We start from the raw sequence: 19,178 nt of genomic DNA on the forward strand, positions 1-19,178 counted from the left end.
CCCACAAATATAAATCACTTAAAAAGCTCTCTAGTCCCTAAAAATATTAATGACTTGGACTTGGGTCTATAAGGAATAATTTCAAAATTTGCCGATTGCACAAAACTCCGACACAGAATAAACAGTGAGAAAGACAGTGACCAACTTCAGGGCGACTTAGATAGACAGGTGAAATGGGAAGAAACTTGGCAGATGAAATTTCATGCGGGGAAGTGTGAAGTGACTCATTTCCGTAGGAAGAATAAGGAGAGGCAACATAAATCAAATGAAACAATTTTAAAGGAGGTGCAGGAACAAGAGAGACCCAGGGATGAATGTACGCAAGTGTTTGAACTAGCGAAGAGAAGTTGAGAAGGCAAAACGGGACACTTCTGCATGTAAACGTGCTCCCTTTGCCGCTTGCCCTGTTGACATGGGTCCTAGGTTCCTTGTACAGGGAGGCACAGAGAAACGAGTGCCTAATTACAGTACATTGCGGTACACAAGCGCATTAAATGTGGACATTTTAAACGCAATGAACAGTGGGTGCTGTGTTCACCACTGAGTTCAAAACCTGGGCCAATTGATTCAAGTTCCTGACTTCACATAAATTGACTTTAAAAAAGTGTTTTTCATCCAAATTCAATAAGTATCGAACTAAAAGACGTTTTCTTAATTAAAGGGGCGGTGGTTGAGGCAGCAAGTGAGAGGAATCCTGTACTGGTTTAATATTGCTGCGTGTTTGACAATTCAACTTTAAGAATGAAACTGAAAGTTGTTGCTGTTGCAAAAGCGGAATGAATGGGGGTGGGGTGCCGAGTGAACGACGAATAAGGAGTGCGTTGAATCTTAGCGCAGAGAGCTCGGGTCACTCTGAAACGCTGCAGCAACTTGGTTTCTCGTTTATTAGAAGACTGGGAGCGAGAGATGAGGGAGACACTTTCCGGACCTGAATAACTCACTGTAACTAAAGAATACGTGAATTTAATTTATAAAGACGGAAGGGAATGTTTAAGATACGTTTGTTGAGTGACGCCTTTCGTTTAATTTCAGATTAACAAGAGAGGGAAGTGTTAAGGAGATCAGAACCAGCAAAAGTGAGAAAAAAAATGGGGAAGATGCCGAAACAACGAACCGGAGATAGTCATGAAGGCAAGGGATGAAGTTGTTACTGAATGAATTAATAATGAACTAGTGTCATTAACGTGCGCTGCTTAAGGAAGAAAAGCCATGTGGCGAAGCTAGTTAGTCTTTATTTTGATGGATCTCCAACTGCATATATATAGTCATGAAAAAAGCTAATTATTTAAATAAGAGATTTAGTCGGCAGCCGCTTCTGAAAACTCAACTATAGACCATATTATATATACCTTTAATGGAGTAAAACGGCCCGAGGCGGAGCGTAGCCAAATAAAAACTGGGACTGAGCTATAAGAAAGTGCTTAAAAACACTTGGTCAAAGAAGTGCAACAACAACCTATATTTATATAGAACTTTTCTAATAGTAAATCGTCTCAAAGCAATATCAAAAAAAAACCCCACGGAGCCAGGAAAGCTGATGTTAGTTTAGGTGACCAAAAGCTTAATCAAGGAGGTAGGTTTTAAGGAACGTCTTAAAGGAGGAGGGAGAGGTGTGAGGTGGAGATGTTTAAGGCAGGAATTCCAGAGTTTAGGGTAAAGCTGAAGGCACCACCAGCAATGCTGAAGTGATTAAAGTTTGGGGTGATCAAGAGGCCAGAATGAGATGAGCCAAGATCCCTGGGAGGGTTGTAGGGCTGGAGGAGATTACAGAGACAGGGAAGGATGAGAGATTTAAAAACAAGGATGAGAATTTTAAAGTTGTGGGATTGTTTGATGGAGAAATAATGTAGGTCAGTGAGCACAGGAGTAAACAGGACTTAATGCAATTTAAAATGTGACTAGCAGAGTTTTGGATGAACTAGAATTTATAGAAGGTGAAAGATATCCAATTGGCCAGGAGGGAGTTGGAATTGTCAATACTAGAGGATGACAGTTTCAGCAGGAGATGAGCTGAAGCTGCATGGATTCAGGCATCGTTATGAAGGTGGTCTTGTTGATAGAGTGGAGATGTGGTCTGAAGCTCATCTCAGGGTCAAACATGACACCAGTGTTGTGAACAGCCTCACAATTACCAGGGACAGGATGGTTTAGTAGCTAGAAAACAGAAATGTGGGGAGCAAGGATAATCACTTTGGTATTCCTATTATTTAGGAAGAAATTACTGCTTATCCAATACTGGATGTCAGACAAAGGGCAGAATTGTCCCAGATTTGCACCAAGTGTGGTAGCGGCCACTGGCCACAATGGCAGGTTTTCACAATGTATCATACCAAACCCGACGCATTACATACGCATTCCCGGGAAACACTCCGTTTCCATAGCAGGTGGGCTCTCATTTGCCTGTCACACCATCACCTCACTGCCTTATCATGCCAGGCACCACATATAAAGTACAGTTGCTCTCAATGCTTCCAGCCCAGGACTGCATCAAAGAAGACATGGCCCTGAAAGGCAAAAAGAATGCAGCCTTCGAGCACCTTTTGGATGCTGTGGAGGCCTCGCTGTGATGTCCTTTACCCCGGCTCTGGCCACAGGAGGGGCTGCTACATTACCACTCTGGCTTGGTAGGTGATAGCAGTGGTGATCAGTGCCAATAATCTTTTAAGTGAAACTAATTAAACCTGATCAGTGCCAATGCTGCACAGAAGAGGTTGGCCATCCAACGCAAATAGAGGATGAATGATCTCATCCATGCAGCCAGGGTATGACAACCATCTCATCGCTCTAAACTCTCACACTCAAGCCCATCACACATTCACTGGCATCTCACTCACTGCCAACCTAAGGGATATCACCACCCATTCTCACATATATATCCTCACATGTCCATCTGGCCTCCTCTCCTGTGGAGACTGCCTCCTCAGCCCTCACTTTCTTGAAACCACTTGCACAGATCAACATGTGCCCCCACACACACCATGGGATACCCTCCTTCCCCAGTACAGTCCTCACCCTGCAGTCTCTTCTCTTGCCTGAGGCCACTTCTCCCGTTTCCCCAAGCAAGACCTTGCCCTGCAGCCATTGAAAAGCCACCCACAGATGGCTCATCTGGTAGGTAGAGACCTACTTGTGAGCCCCCCAAAAAGTGATGTGGTGCTGTTTGTGAAGCCTGGTGCTGATGACTGCGAGTGCTGACCAAAGCAAGGTAGGCAAACAAACCTCGAAGTACTGAGCGAAGTGCAGTCCACCATCTGCATGTCTTTTATGCACTGTTGTGAAACACATTGGCGTGTTTTCCCACCGATGTGGGCAGATGATCCAGTGGATTGGGGGGGTGGCGGTGGAGTTGGGCTGCTTGCAGCGGGCTGGCCTTATAATGATATGCTGATGTATTACAGTGGGGCTCCCGATATCCGATGGTGGGAAACGTGGCCCGGCATTGGTGGGCTGAGCGGACAATTGCAACCTGGTTTCATGCCATCGTGAAACCGATTGTGCCATGTTGTCCGCTCACACCACCGAACAGGCCCGATGCCAGTGGGCACAGAAAATCCCGGCCAAAGTGTGTGACATTTTGGAGAAAGTGAAAGGTTTCAAGGAATATATGAATGGAGGAATGATAACAAGGTGAAAAGATTTGGTGTGGGGACGTCAGAGTTTAGTGACCACATGGCTGAGGACATGTCTGCCATTGTTGGGTGAAGGGAGTAGGGGATGCACAAGAAGCCAAAGTTGGAGGAACAAAAAGCTTATGTAGGGTTGTAGATCTAGGAGAAGTGGAGAGGTATGGCCATGGTGCATTTTGAACAGAAGGATGAAAATTTTAAGTTTGAGGTGCCAGTGGACTGGGAGCCAGTGGAGGTCAGTGACCACAGAAGTAATAGGTGCAAGGGGCTGTGCAAGTTGGGATAGGGGCAAGAGCATTTTGGATGAGTGCCAATTGATGGAGGGTTGAAGATATGTAACCAGTTAAAAATGCTGTTATTACTGCAGGCACCAAGTCTTCAATGTATCAAACAACCTGAGGCAGTGATGCCTTGGTTTCCTCCCAACAGGCCCTGAACTTTCTCATGAATTGGTGGAATGTGGATGGGGAAGAGGTGTGGAAATGCATTCTCCCCCCCAAAGCCGTGCATGTGGGAGTTCTCACTGGGGGCTGTGGACTGTTTGATGTCAGTCAGGAAGCAGAAATGGCAGAAAAATGTCTCTTAGGAGATTTCCCATGGCTCTTACCCATTGAGTGCACAGTGACTGAACCTCAGCACCTGGGTCACTTTAGAGGGCAAGTGAAGCCCAAAGAACCATGAGGTTGTTGTTGTTTGGTCCTGGAAGTCCAATGGAATTCTACAGGGTCAGGAGCAGAGGTCCTGAGAAAATCAGGATCTCCTCTCCACCACAGTTGAACCAGCAGTTAAGACTGAGGAATTTTAGCCAAGTTACCTTGTTCTGGCTGTAATACTGACTCACTTTGTCCTGGATCTGTGAACTACTGCTGATTTCATCAGCTCCACTCATGGTGCTGTCTGATGGTGATTGGTACAGAGTGGAAATGTAAATGAGGGAGAATTAACAGGAAGCCTGAAATCAGCACAACAAAATAATATGACAGTGCTTTTGGAGAATGTTCATGTCATCCAGCCCCACACACGAGCAGGTTTGGTAAGAGAGAGACTAGCATTGGTATGTGGTTGGACTGGGTTTTAATATCTATTGCAATGTTATAACATACATCCATTATTTTCTGAAGCATTCTATCAGATGATAATTTGGTGGATTCAGCATAGTGCCATTACAGATCACTTTTTACTTTCAATTTTGAATTGCAATATTAGACCTTTAAAGGCTGAAATTCCTAGAGTGGAGAAGAGCAAAGTTCGGCTAGCTAATTTACTCCAAGAACGTAAATCCATCAGGTCTCTATCCCATTAAAGGTGTGCTGCAAAATTCCAATTGACAAGATTGTTCTGCCTACTTCCCCCTCTGATCAGAATTTATGGACTTGCCTGAGCGTGTTTTCCAGATACTCTGGCACTTCTGCCTATTTTATCCTCCTTCAGGCCTCAGAAATTTGCAGAATGTTGATTATCAACCAGTTTATTTTTCCATCAAGTGATTACCCTCATTGTGGTAGTTAATGTAAGTTCCAATATTTCTATAAAGGCTTAAGGAGGGGCAAGACTCACTCATTCAATACTTAGTCAATCAGCTAGGCTGAGGTTAGCAGAAGCTTAAATTTATTTGAGTACTCCTTTTATTCTCAATCAGTGACAGTGTCAGTTTTGTGCAAAAGAAAGTAATAGGAAATGATTTTGCCTATGGATAACAATGTTATCTAAGTAGTCTTTTTATATCCTAAAAAGCATTTCAGGATTTATTTTCTTATAGAGCTAGTGGAAATTAAAACCATTGACAAAATGCATCTTAGCAAAATGGCATCTTGCACACGGTATGTAGCTATTGTGCAGAACTTGAAAAGCTTTTGAAAAGTATAAGAGTTGCATTCTTCTGTGTATTTCGCTTTAATAAAATGGAAGCTACTTAAGAAAAACCTGCAATCCCAAAGAGAAAGATCTGTTGGCCCACAAAAAAAGGATGGTTGGTGAAGGATAATATCTGTACCAATTTTATTCTGATTGTACCTCTGTCAAGTACCTTGGGGTATTGTTTAAATTTCTAATTTAATCCTATCAAGAATTGCATGAAGCCTATTCTGTCCTTCATAGCTCTCAGGCACTCATCAATTATATACTCAGTTCGAAAGGGGCACATGTCCACAGCACTAAATTTCCTGATAATTTGGCAACAGGTTGTTAATCTCATTCAGATTGGTGCAAGGTTGTGTATGGTTGAAAATTTAATCACCATTCCTTGTGATATTGGATAAAGGCAGATATAGTATTAAAGTGATATAGTCAGAGTTTTAATATGCATTATTTACCTACGCTATTCCTGATTGGCATTGGTGTTGGGATTGACTGCAAAAAATAGGAAAACACGACAACATTTTCATCTTGATTCCAAACTATTCAGCCCTTGTGACATGTATAAATATAAAGTTGAAAACATTTGGGCTGTATTCAACATTTTTTTAAATTAGTGTGAAAATTGCAGCAGAATTCCAGAGCTATAAGAAATCTTGTGGGTTACATACATGTACATGGTAACTAGCATTCGTTTGTTTATTGTATGTCAAGAAAACCTGTTTTTTCTGCATTTGTGATCGGTGTTAATAAAGCTTTTATTTGTGATTAGTGTTTTTTGGGTTAAGAAACCAAGGAGCCACTTGCTACCTGAACACATTGCTTCAGACTCTCTACATGACTCCTGAAGTGAAGGAGGCTATCATCAGGTTTGTACAGTTAATATAATAATGAGCTTCTGAATGTATGTTAGCCATGTGTTATCTAATTATTTTGAAGTGTAATGTTTCAGGTTTGAGTGTTTGCATATAAAAATCAATGTTTTATGTAAATATCTTATTCTATACTGTAAATGTCTAAAATTGCTAAACAAATCATCCTTCCTTTAGCTACGTGGAAAAGACACATGAAAAGATCAATAAGGATACCAGCATTTGCTACCAGCTTAAAGCACTGTTTTCACAGTTAGCAACTCAAACAGCAGATACACATGGGATTACAAAGAACTTGGGCATGAGTGGCGATGATGGTAAGTAACAACATGAAGGAAAAGCCAATTTCTATCAGACTGACATATTATGAAAAATGGCATATCTTGTAAAATGGCAAATACTTCCCAGTAGTTCATCAAAAGCATTTATTAAGTTCCTGACCTTGAAGACATGGGAAATGTTCATCTGAAATTGCTTCTTCTGCCATTTTATCAGAAGATTTGCCTTAGATTGTGGCTTGAATATACATTCCCAAAATGGGGTTTGACCTATACGGCGAATATAAAATAGACTACTGGTATTAGTGTTTTGGTTGCCATTGTGAAATGTGAAAGAAAGCATAATACCAGTAATTCAAATTAAATCAATGTGACACATTTTATTAAATGAATTAATTCTATAAGCCTACCTTTAACCACAACCAAATGTTTAAAAAACAAATCAATGAAGCATGTTCATTGTCCTCAGCATCCAATGCAAAGAGTTCATCTATTTAATTCTGAGTCATTTTGGCTATGGATCCCATTCTGGATCAGATTTGGTGTTTTCAGATTCAGAATAATTCCTCTACAACAGATGATCTTCCTGCCCATGCTATTGAACTGGATATTCTGCATTTTTTTGAACGTTCTGATGGCTAGTTTGTGCATTAATAACATTCCATGATTTGATGACTAAACCAGACAAAACATCAAGTGGGGTAGTGTGCATATTTCCACTTTTTGTAAAGGTAATTTTTCTCCATCAACCCTATTCCATTCAGGTGGAATGTGATCCTTGAATGCCTTGTTGAGGCACACATCCAAAGGTTGAACTACTGGTATAACTGCAATTTGGGCATTATTTCTTTTCAGGTGCCTTTTGATCTCATCAGTTATATGGGATCCGAACACTTTCACACCTGTTCTTTGTGTAGGCCACTGGGACGCCTATTCTACACATTATCAACCCAGAAGTTCACTGCATTCGCATCCATCCATCCATTGTCATGGACATGCACAAAGACCCCTGCAGGGAGCTTGATTTTCAGCATGGTTTTACATTTGAAAATTACCATAGGCTTTAATTTTGTTCTGTTGGCTATGTAGGCTGGTTGCACCATTAATCTTCTCTTCTCATGTCCGGTGGTTTGCGCGAGAAGCTTTGTTAAACCTTCCCACTCCACAGTTCAGCAGTTGAGCATATCAAAATTCATCCATTATACCAGTGTGACATCATGGTACTCGTTTTTGCTGCTGTGTGATGATGTATCACTGCAAACTGGTAATTTTGGCATCAAGGTCTTTTTGTAGTCTCTGAGTGATTTTGTTTTTTTTTTGCTGTGATACTAGACATTTTATTTCTGTAAATCATCTACGCCAACTAGCAGTTGCTCTGAGATCTTTGCTGGACTCAGGGTTTGATTTGGCCCACTTAAGTGTGTTTATACACACTACATTTCTGGTAATGATGTAACCATTCTGACAATTTTCAAGGACCCATCCTGATACATGCTTCTAAGGATCAGGCCAGTGGCTGGCCCATGTTCTCATCATGCATTTGGACTTAGGCATCTTCTTCAGGGTGGATTCCTTTTTCTTTCTTTTTCACACCAGTTTATCACTAACAGCAAATTCCCTGGCAACAGCATAGTTATTTGATGGGTTAGTAACTGTTACAACTTCTAGCTTGTAACCAGCTTTGTACTTCATTCTTTTTGCTAGAGGACCCATTTCTGTACATTGTTCACCCAGTTTACTCTATGTGAGCACGTCTTAAACTCCTTTGGCAATAAGGCCCATATCACCTGCTTGATCCCATGTGCTGATGTATAAGGTGAGTAACGCATGCATTTCTGAGGTGGAAAAATGATGAACTATATTACAATACTCCTTCACCCACAACTGTACCTTTACAGATATATACAGATTTGTAAGGATAACACAAGTTACAAAAGCTATCTTCTACTCTAATGTTCACAGTAAGTACACAGTCCATGTACCAACAGGCAACCTGTAGTCAGGCATGCCACACTCTGAAACCAAGTGACAGCTGCCACGCCAGACAGATGCTACGGATCTCTCCTCAACTCCCCCCTCCAGATGCTTGTTACACCGTGAGCCAACCAGTCTCACTGAACTCCATCTTTCACACAAGGGTTTCCAATCTCCACTCTCGAAGAACTTGCTTTGGAATCATCTCCCAAACTGATATTTTCTCTCAGATGCAGGGGTTCACCTCCAGGGTTTTGAAGTCTCCTTCCAATGTTCCTCTCCCCTGGATCACCACATGCATTCACGCTAATATGAATATATCGGTATAGCATTTCTTAGCAGAAAAGAGGTTTGACTTACATGTCAATTATAGGCCTAAACATGATTTTTAGTGCCAAAAAAGTGGGGCCCTATTACAGCCTGGTTATACGGCATGATCTGTGGTGCTTGAAATTGGTGAAACTACAAGATGATGCTTTGCATAAAGCATTTACATGGAAGTATGCCATAGCAAAATTTGAAGGCCATTAAAAGCTATACTGGAAAACACATTGTCTAACTCTCCAGTAAATGACATGCATCATGTGTCTGCAGAGTAAATTTTCCTGTACTGTACATTGGAGAATTAAGGATTGAGGTAAGCACACCCTGATTTGTAGTGTTCCTAGTTTTCTCATTAATGAGAACCTGCTTGTGTTAGGAAATAGAGATAGTTTAAGTAAGTTATATTTGTATTTGTAGGTGTTAGGAATGAGTTTTAGCTTAAAAATTTAAGTTTGATTTGTATTTTTGTATCTGGGGGTTAAAAAAGGTCAAATTGAGCTTTAGCTTCACTTTAAAAGGCACCTGCATTTCTAATGAGAGTTTTATGATTGTTGCAGCTAAGTTAAACAATCAAGAGTAGAGCAGCTGGGCTGTTGCCTAGCAACAGGGGTCCAGAGAAGCAGGTCAACTTCACAGACACACAGAAGAAACTAGAAACATCAGTTTGATTTGGAAGCTGTCTTGAGTTCAGTTGGTTTTGAAAACATCTGCCAGGAGAGATGGGAGCAAAGGAGACAGATAGCCAGTCCCAAGCTAAAGAAAAGACCCCACAATCCAGAGGAGTGGAACAGAAGAAAGTCCCAAGCAGACCTTCTAGTCAAAGGAAGGACAGGAATCTGGAAAAGGTCCTATTAAGTGACGTTTAAGAGTGAGGGGCAGAGGGAAAGGCTCCAAGCTTCAGGTTTAAAGAGACAGTAGCTGCAGACAGCAGATTTAAAGTGAGAACAACTTGCAAGAGGCAAGAAGGTTCAAAGAGATGGCTGAAGGTCTGTAATGCTTTGCTATGGGCATGTGAAGCAGTGGTGTACTGTTGACGGCTGATTCAGTGAAATAGAATGCATGGAAAACAGCGTGAATGCATGTGGTGACCCAGAGGAGAGGAACATTGGAAGGAGACTTCAAAGCCCTGGAGGTGAACCCTTGCGAAAGGCATCTGAGAGAAAGTGTCAGTTTGGGAGAAGATTCCAAAGCGAGTTCTTGGAGAGTGGAGATTGGAAACCCTCGTGTGAAAGACAGAGTGCTGTAAGGCTGGTTGGCTCATGGTGTAACAAGCATCTGGGGGTAGTTGAAGAGAGATCTGTAGCATCTGTTTGGAGTGGCAGCTGTCACTTGGTTTTGGAGTATGGTGTGCCTGACTACAGGTCGCCTGTTGGTACATGGACTGTGTACTCACTGTGAACATTAGAGTATAAGATAGTTTTTGTAATTTGTGTTATCCTTACAAATCTGTATATATCTGTAAAGGTACAGTTGTGGGTGAAGGAGTATTGTAACATAGTTCATCTTTTCTTGTGTAATAAATGTTTGATTCTTTTGTTAAAAGCTCATCAGCTGACTCCAGTGACTCTGTTCAGTGGCCTCTCTCCACGTATCTAAACAAACAAATAAAAGTTAGGATCTGTCAAGCTGGGTTCCACTCTGGGATCAGGCCTGTCCAGGGGTAACTTCAGCTGGGAATCATAATACTTGTCAGAAATTATATTATTCTGGTCCTCAAAGTGGATAGGATAGGTAGATAAATTATTTATTATAATGTGATTTTCATTTATCAGTTTGGAGATAAAAGAATTATTCATTCATGAAGGCAACTGTTGACCTCTGAAAAATATCCAGTGTTGTTATTGTAATGCTCCGATGTCATTCTCTATGCTGCTACTATATTTTCCAACTCTAATGTTGCTTCCTGAATTTTTATCAATAAATTATAAACTTATTCCAAGTTTAAACTAATTGAAGAATAGAACTATAACATCTACTAATGTATTGTTTTTAAGTATTCATACAACAGGATATAGAAGAATATTTCCGAAAGTTACTGAATGAAGTTGCCACAGAAAGTGAAGGGTCTTGCAAAATATTGCAGGTGAGCTTATAACAGAGGGGAGGTTGTGAAATAAATTCATGTCAATAAAGTTGACCAAAGAAATATTTGACCCCTGCTCTTCCTTGGGTTTCTTTTTCACGTAAGCAAGTGTTATCTGGATTAATTATCTGATCAATTGCTTGGAAGTGACCACATCTTGGGCAGGATTTTCCGGTTCTGACACCAGCGGGCGTTGTCACAGGCAGGGCAGGAAAATTTGGAGAGCTGTCAACTTTTAACGACTTCCCAAAATTTCTCTTCCCACCTGCGACGATCCTTGCGGGCAGCAGGGCTGGAAAATCCCGTCACTTATCTTTCACACTATTACATTTTATACTGCTATAACAATCCATGGTTTGTAGATTGTTGTTGCAATTGAGTGTAACTTTTGAGGTATTAATGTGGCATTGATCAGTAATTTAGCAATTGCCATTCAGCTCTTGCTCGCCATCCATTTTTTAAATGATGTAAAGATGCTGTTGACGGAATGTCGGTTCTGACCCTGACAGCAAGTAAGTCCATTGTCATTTTTCTCCTACGGGTTGTGGGCGCCACTGGCTAGGCCAGCATTTGTTGCTCATCCCTAATTACCCTTGAGAAGGTGGTGGTGAGCTGTTGCCTTGAACCACTGCAATTCATGTGGTATAGGTGCACCCACAGTGCTGTTGAGGAGGGCCGAATTCCAGGAATTTGAGCCAGCGACAGTGAAGGAATGGTGATATATTTTCAAGGCAGGATGGTGAGTGACTTGGAAGGGAACTTCCAGGTGGTGGTGTTCCCATCTATCTGCTGCTCTTGCCCTTCTAGATGGTAGCAGTCATGGGTTTGGAAAGTGTTGCCTAAGGAGTCTTGGTGAGTTTCTGCAGTGCATCTTGTAGATAGCACACACTGTTGCCACTGTGTGTTGGTGTTGGAGGGAGTGAAAGTTTAGATAAGCGGTGCCAATCAAGTGGGCTGCTTTGTCCTGTATGGGTTCAAGCTTCATGAATGTTGTTGGTGCTGCACTCATCCAGGCAAGTGAGAATATTTCATCACACTCCTGACTTGTGCACTGTAGATGGTGAACAGGCTTTGGGGAGTCAGGAGGTGAGTTACACGCCGCAGGATTCCTAGCCTCTGACCTGCTTTTGTAGCCACAGTATTTATATGGCTTGTCCAGTTCAGTTTCTGGTCAATGGTAGCCCCCAGGATGTTGATAGTGGGGGATTCAGTGATGGTAATGCCATTGAACATCAAGGGGCAATGGTTGGATTCTCTCTTGTTGGAGATGGTCATTGCCTGGCACTTGTGTGGCATGAATGTTATTTGCCAATGTCAGCTCAAGCCTGGATATTGACCAGGTCTTGCTGCACTTGGACATGGATTGCTTCAGTATTTGAGGAGTCATGAATGGTGATGAACATTGTGCATTCATCAGCGAACATTCCCACTTCTGACCTTATGATGGAAGGAAGGGCATTTTTGAAGCAGCTGGAATTGTTTGAGCCTAGGACACTACCTTGAGGAACTCCTGCAAAGGTATCCTGGAACTAAAATGATTGACCTCCAACAACCACAACCATCTTCCTTTGTGCTTGGTACGACTCCAACCAACGGAGAGCTTTCCCTCTGATTGCCATTGATTGCAGTTTTACGAGGGTCTCTTGATGCCACATATGGTCAAGTGCTGCCTTAATGTCAGAGGCAATCACTCTCGCCTCACCTCTAGAGGTCAGCTCTTTTGTCCGTGTTCGGACCAAGGCTGTAATGAGATCAGGAGCTGAGTGACCCTGGCAGAACCCAAAGTGAGAGTCAGTGAGCAGGTTATTGCTATGCAAGTGCCACTTGATAGCACTGTTGATGACCCCTTCTTTCACTTTACTGATGATGGAGAGTAGACAGATGGGGCGCTAATTGGCCAGGTTAGAATTGTCCTGCTTTTTGTGTGCAGTGACATACCTGGGAAATTTTCCATTTTTCCTGGTAGATGCCAGTGTTGTAGTTGTACTGGAACAGCTTGGCTAGGGGCGCGGTAGGTTCTGGAGCACAAGTCTTCAGTATTTTGCCGGGATATTGTCAGGGCCCATAGCCTTTGCATTATCCAGTGCTTTCAGCCATTTCTTGATATCATGTGGAGTGAATCAAATTGGGTGAAGACTGACATTTGTGAAGCTGGGGACCTCTGACATAATAATTGTTGGCATAATATCTTGCTAAGAACACAGTGCATTATTGGACAAATTCAGCAATCTCACATACCACCACCACCCCCACGGAGAATAATATTTTAGAGGAAGACAGACTGGAGCTTTGGTACTACAGTCATCTAGCTTCATTGCCAACTCAAAATCCCTTTGAGTGTAACTCCCACCTGGCACTGTAACAGAGCTGTACAAATCCTTTTGCAAGTACCTCCAGCCAGCACTAGACATGCATACAGTGATGGGCAATTTAATTGGGATTAATGTTCCTGGGGGATAACATGGATAAAATGAAACCAGTCAAAGGTCCTAGTTTTGATTGCTGGAGAGAGTACATGAGTGGATTTTGGGTGAAGACTGAACCAGACTGCTCTCTGCTTCCTTGTTGAGCAAATAGCTAACTGGGCTCACACACGGAGAATAGCTTGTTCAATATACCGCAGGGATGTTGATTGATAAGGAACCATGCCAAGGCATGCATCATGATCGAAAAGATTTGAGGGAAAAGGAACAAAATTGAATAAATAAAATAAGGGTTTTTTTTTAGTGATTGAGGGAATGTGAGGGGCTACAGAAGGATGGAAGAGGAGGTGGGTGGGCTGGAGGAGAGGAAAACATGGAAAAGGAAAGATTCTTACATAATATTTTTTCCAGATCTACCGGAGTAAAGTGATTAATTCTCTGAAGTGTTTGAAATGCAAGACTGAAACCCCAGAAGAGTGCATTCTTTTGGATATCCCCTTGCCCATTCGCTCATTCAATCATTCCATTCATTTCAAGAGTGTGGTAAGTAGCATATCAGTGTTTTTATTTACAATCCTGGCAAGGCCTGCTTAATAATAGAACTACAAAGAGGGTCAGCATCAAACTGTGAATAGTGAAAGCAGTACTAGGCTAGAAATTCCTGTGCTGACCTCTTGTCAGTCGATCTGAAGAGGAATCAGACCTTTTTTTCTGCACTTTGTCTTTGCTCCTGACCCTAGCCCGTATCCTGGCATTTAAATATGTAAGGCAGGCAGCCATGCAACTATAGCATCTATGGGGCACGTACCTCAGAGTTTGGGGTGAGGAGATTTACTGCGGCACTCTGCTACCATTTAAATGGACTGAGCCCAGCAAGTGTAATTAGTTTTAAAGGCACATATGTACATTCAAACAAGGAGCAGGAATAGGCCATTCAGGCCTCAAGCCTGCTCTGCCATTTAATAAGACCATGGCTGATCTGATAGTAACCTCAAATCTGCATTCCACCTACCTGGATAACCTATTACCCCATTGCTTATCAAGAGTCTATCCACCTCTGCCTTAAAGACATTCAAAGAGTCTGTTTCCACTATCTTTTCTGGGAGAGAGTTCCAAAGACTCTCAACTCCGAGAGAAAACATTTTGCCTCCTCTCCGTTTTAAATGGGCGACCCCTCATTTTTAAATAGTGACCCCTAATTCTAGATTCTCCCACAAGAGAGAACATCCTCTCCACATCCACCCTGTCAAGATCCCTCAGGATCTTATGTTTCAATCAAATCGCCTTTTACACTTCTAAGCTCCAGTGCATACAAGCCTAGTCTGTCCAACCTTTCCTCATTAGACAACCCACCCATTCCAGGTATTAATCTGGTAAACTTTCTCTGAAATGCTTCCAATGCATTTATACCCTGCCTTAAATAAGGTGACCGATACTATACACAGTACTCCTGATGTGGTATCACTAGCCCTCTGTATAACTGAAGCATAACCTCCCTACTTTTGTATTCAATTCCCCTTGCAATAAATGGTAACATTTCTATTAGCTTTCCTAATTACTTGCTGTAGCTGCATACTAGCCTTTTGCGATTCATGCGCTAAGTCACCTAGATCCCTCTGCATCTCAGAGCTCTGCAATCTCTCACCATTTAGATAATATACTTCTCTTTTATTCTTCCTCCCAAAATGGACAATTTCACATTTACCCACATTATGCTTCATTTACCAGATCTTTACCCCACTCACTTAACCCATCTATATCTTTTTATATCCCCTTTGTCTTCTTCACAACTTATTTTCCTACCTATCTTTGTGTTAGCAGCAAATTTGGCAACCTATCCCCTCCATCCCTTCAACCAAGTCATTTAAATAAGTTGTAAACAGTTGAGGTTCTAACACCGATCCCTGTGGCACACCACTCGTTACATCTTGCCAACTTGAAAAAGACCCATTTATGCTTACTCTCTGCTTCCTGTTAGCCAGCCAATCTTCTACCCATGCCATTATGTTACTCCCCTACACCATGAGTTTTTATTTTCCACAATAACCTTTGATGTGGCATTTTATCAAAAGCCATCTGGAAATGTGAGTACAGTATAATCACTGATTCCCCTTTATCCACAGCACATGTTATTTCCTCAAAGAACTCCAATAAGTTGGTTAAACATGATTTCCCTTTCACAAAACCATGTTGACTCTACCTGATGACCTTGAGCTTATCCAAGCATAGCTGCTATAGCTTCTTTCATAGTAGCTTCTCACATTTCCCCTATGACAGATGTTAAGCTAACTGACCTGTAGTTTCCCGCTTTCTGTCTCCCTCCCTTTTTGAATAAAGGGGTACATTTGCTATCTTCCAAGCTAATGGGACCTTCTCCAAACCTGGGGAGTTTCAGAAAATTAAATCAATGCATCAACTATCTCAGTATCCTCTTCTTCTAAGACCCTAGGATGAAGTCCATCAGGACGCTTCATATACCAATTTCCTGAAAAATGTTTATTTCTCTGTGATGGATTTTTTTCCCAGAAAATTGGTTTATTAAGCTTTAAAGTTCCATTGCCACAATATTCTCAGTGGTGGATTCCATAGTGTTTGGTGTTGCTAGGTTGCAGCATTTTCAGCCAGATTTTACCAAGCAATTTCAGGCCAAATTTATAATTTAAGTTTGAATTAAAATTTGGAACACCGGATAAATTAAATAATGACCCATAAAGTTGCATATGCTGGACAAATTCATACGAGATTTAAAAATTGGATATCAAAACTGGCCATTGTGTTTTCCATTTCAACTATCTTTGGGTTAAAAGATATTCTTAGAGTATATGACTTCTTTATTATTGTACATCAGAACCATGCTAGAAAGTCATTTAAATTAAATTAAGATTTCAGTCAAACTATCATCTGTGCCCTTTTTGTACACATTTGATAAACAATATTTAATGGCTACTGCTACCTAAAAATGAGTTCCAAAACTGAAAGAACAATTACGTTCATCCTGTCTACCTCAACCTTAGTTGAGGCCCAATGAAATAGAATTCTTCAAAATCTCAATATGTGAAAGGGAAACTTTTCTAATTATGTGGCCCAACTTGCAGTCACTTCTGGTAGGATCATATATCAGGAAACTGCAAATGTGCAACTTGTAATTTTCCATCATAAATTTATTCTTTGATATGGGGCTGGATTATAAGCATGCCAATCAGGCAGGTGCAACCCACACATCCATTAAATTTGTCATCATGCCATTGCTTTGGAATCTGACATTAGAACGCTGGTCGGCCATTTTAGAGAGGACGAGTGGGCCCTGAAGTCGAGAGCTCGCCCATGTTTTGAAAAATAAATGAATTGCCTTGCGCTAATGAAATAACATTCACCCAAAATTTAAGTGTAGTTTCAAAATTTATGGTCCCTACATGGGCAAAATGGGTGGGTGTAAATCTCACTTGGTGTATAAGGATGGATAATGTATTTAATAGGCTTGACACTGTCTGAATGTGAGAGAGGTTGGAGATAGCAGTTAATATTGCAACATTGATATTTTGTAGATTTTCCATTTACCTAACATCACAAGAGTGGGTGTTAGAATTTAGGGTTCCTTTTGGGTGGTCATTAGATACAGATGAGCTTTGGAAGTCAAGATCCCTAGTGGCAACCTAGTACAATGGTAAGAATTCACTCTGGATTTGGATCCTTCAGCAAGGAGAAATTCAGGAGGAGGGAGAGGAGGACAGCTGGCCAGGGCCAGCTTCAGCTGACCAACCAGTTGGATGAAGAAGCTAATATGGCAGTAGATGCAGAAAGTGGCTGAGCCAACCACCCCCGAGCGCAAAGATGAAGAAGACTTTCCTCCGCAGGATATATCAACAGGCAGAGGCTTTACTACTTATGGTTGTTTGAACGCCAGTGTCTTAGATGTTTATCAAAACAAAAACAGAATTACCTGGAAAAACTCAGCAGGTCTGGCAGCATCGGCGGAGAAGAAAAGAGTTGACGTTTCGAGTCCTCATGACCCTTCGACAGAACTTGAGTTCGAGTCCAAGAAAGAGTTGAAATATAAGCTGGTTTAAGGTGTCGGGGGGGTGGGGGGGGGGGGGTGGGGGGAGAGGGGGGGTGGCGGAGAGAGAGAGAGACAGAGAAGTGGAGGGGGTTGGTGTGGTTGTAGGGACAAACAAGCAGTGATAGAAGCAGATAATCAAAAGATGTCACCAACAATAGAACAAAAGAACACATAGGTGTTAAAGTTGGTGATATTATCTAAACGAATGTGCTAATTAAGAATGGATGGTAGGGCACTCAAGGTATAGCTCTAGTGGGGGTGGGGAGAGCATAAAAGATTTAAAATATTTAAAAATAATGGAAATAGGTGGGAAAAGAAAAATCTATATAATTTATTGGAAAAAAATAAAAGGAAGGGGGAAAAAGAAAGGGGGTGGGGATGGGGGAGGGAGCTCAAGACCTAAAGTTGTTGAATTCAATATTCAGTCCGGAAGGCTGTAAAGTGCCCAGTCGGAAGATGAGGTGTTGTTCCTCCAGTTTGCGTTGGGCTTCACTGGAACAATGCAGCAAGCCAAGGACAGACATGTGGGCAAGAGAGCAGGGTGGAGTGTTAAAATGGCAAGCGACAGGGAGGTTTGGGTCATTCTTGCGGACAGACCGCAGGTGTTCTGCAAAGCGGTCGCCCAGTTTACGTTTGGTCTCTCCAATGTAGAGGAGACCATATTGGGAGCAACGAATGCAGTAGACTAAGTTGGGGGAAATGCAAGTGAAATGCTGCTTCACTTGAAAGGATTGTTTGGGCCCTTGGACGGTGAGGAGAGAGGAAGTGAAGGGGCAGGTGTTGCATCTTTTGCGTGGGCATGGGGTGGTGCCATAGGAGGGGGTTGAGGAGTAGGGGGTGATGGAGGAGTGGACCAGGGTGTCCCGGAGGGAGCGATCCCTACGGAATACCGATAGGGGGGGTGAAGGGAAGATGTGTTTGATGGTGGCATCATGCTGGAGTTGGCAGAAATGGCGGAGGATGATCCTTTGAATGCTGAGGCTGGTGGGGTGATAAGTGAGGACAAGGGGGACCCTATCATGTTTCTGGGAGGGAGGAGAAGGCGTGAGGGCGGATGCGGGGGAGATGGGCCGGACACAGTTGAGGGCCCTGTCAACGACCGTGGGTGGAAAATCTCGGTTAAGGAAGAAGGAGGACATGTCAGAGGAACTGTTTTTGAAGGTAGCATCATCGGAACAGATGCGACAGAGGCGAAGGAACCGAGAGAATGGGATGGAGTCCTTACAGGAAGCGGGTTGTGAGGAGCTGTAGTTGAGGTAGCTGTGGGAGTCGGTGGGTTTGTAATGGATATTGGTGGACAGTCTATCACCAGAGATTGAGACAGAGAGGTCAAGGAAGGGAAGGGAATTGTCAGAGATGGACCACGTGAAAATGATGGAGGGGTGGAGATTGGAAGCAAAATTAATAAATTTTTCCAAGTCCCGACGAGAGCATGAAGCAGCACCGAAGTAATCATCGATGTACTGGAGAAAGAGTTGTGGAAGGGGGCCGGAGTAGGACTGGAACAAGGAATGTTCCACATACCCCATAAAGAGATAGGCATAGCTGGGGCCCATGCGGGTACCCATAGTCACACGTTTTATTTGGAGGAAGTGAGAGGAGTTGAAGGAGAAATTGTTCAGCGTGAGAACAAGTTCAGCCAGACGGAGGAGAGTAGTGGTGGATTATCTCTTAGATGTTTATGTTT

The 19,178-nt window shown here is 42.3% G+C and overlaps 1 protein-coding gene across 3 annotated transcripts in view; it reads left to right on the forward strand.

The window, feature by feature from the left end:
• Window positions 1-780: 780 nt before the first annotated feature.
• Window positions 781-19,178, forward strand: part of LOC121291641 (ubiquitin carboxyl-terminal hydrolase 47) — a 60,684-nt gene continuing 42,286 nt past the window's right edge. For all 3 annotated transcript variants that reach the window (XM_041213110.1, XM_041213128.1, XM_041213119.1), the window contains exons 1-6: window positions 781-942; window positions 1,033-1,131; window positions 6,253-6,349; window positions 6,530-6,669; window positions 10,923-11,011; window positions 13,846-13,977. In XM_041213110.1, the coding sequence (XP_041069044.1) occupies window positions 1,089-1,131; window positions 6,253-6,349; window positions 6,530-6,669; window positions 10,923-11,011; window positions 13,846-13,977 (501 nt within the window). In that variant the 5' untranslated portion in view covers window positions 781-942; window positions 1,033-1,088. The remainder of the gene's footprint in view (window positions 943-1,032; window positions 1,132-6,252; window positions 6,350-6,529; window positions 6,670-10,922; window positions 11,012-13,845; window positions 13,978-19,178) is intronic.

The sequence above is a fragment of the Carcharodon carcharias genome, chromosome 2 (genome assembly GCF_017639515.1).
Source record: "Carcharodon carcharias isolate sCarCar2 chromosome 2, sCarCar2.pri, whole genome shotgun sequence".
NCBI classification, from domain to species: Eukaryota; Metazoa; Chordata; class Chondrichthyes; order Lamniformes; family Lamnidae; genus Carcharodon; species Carcharodon carcharias.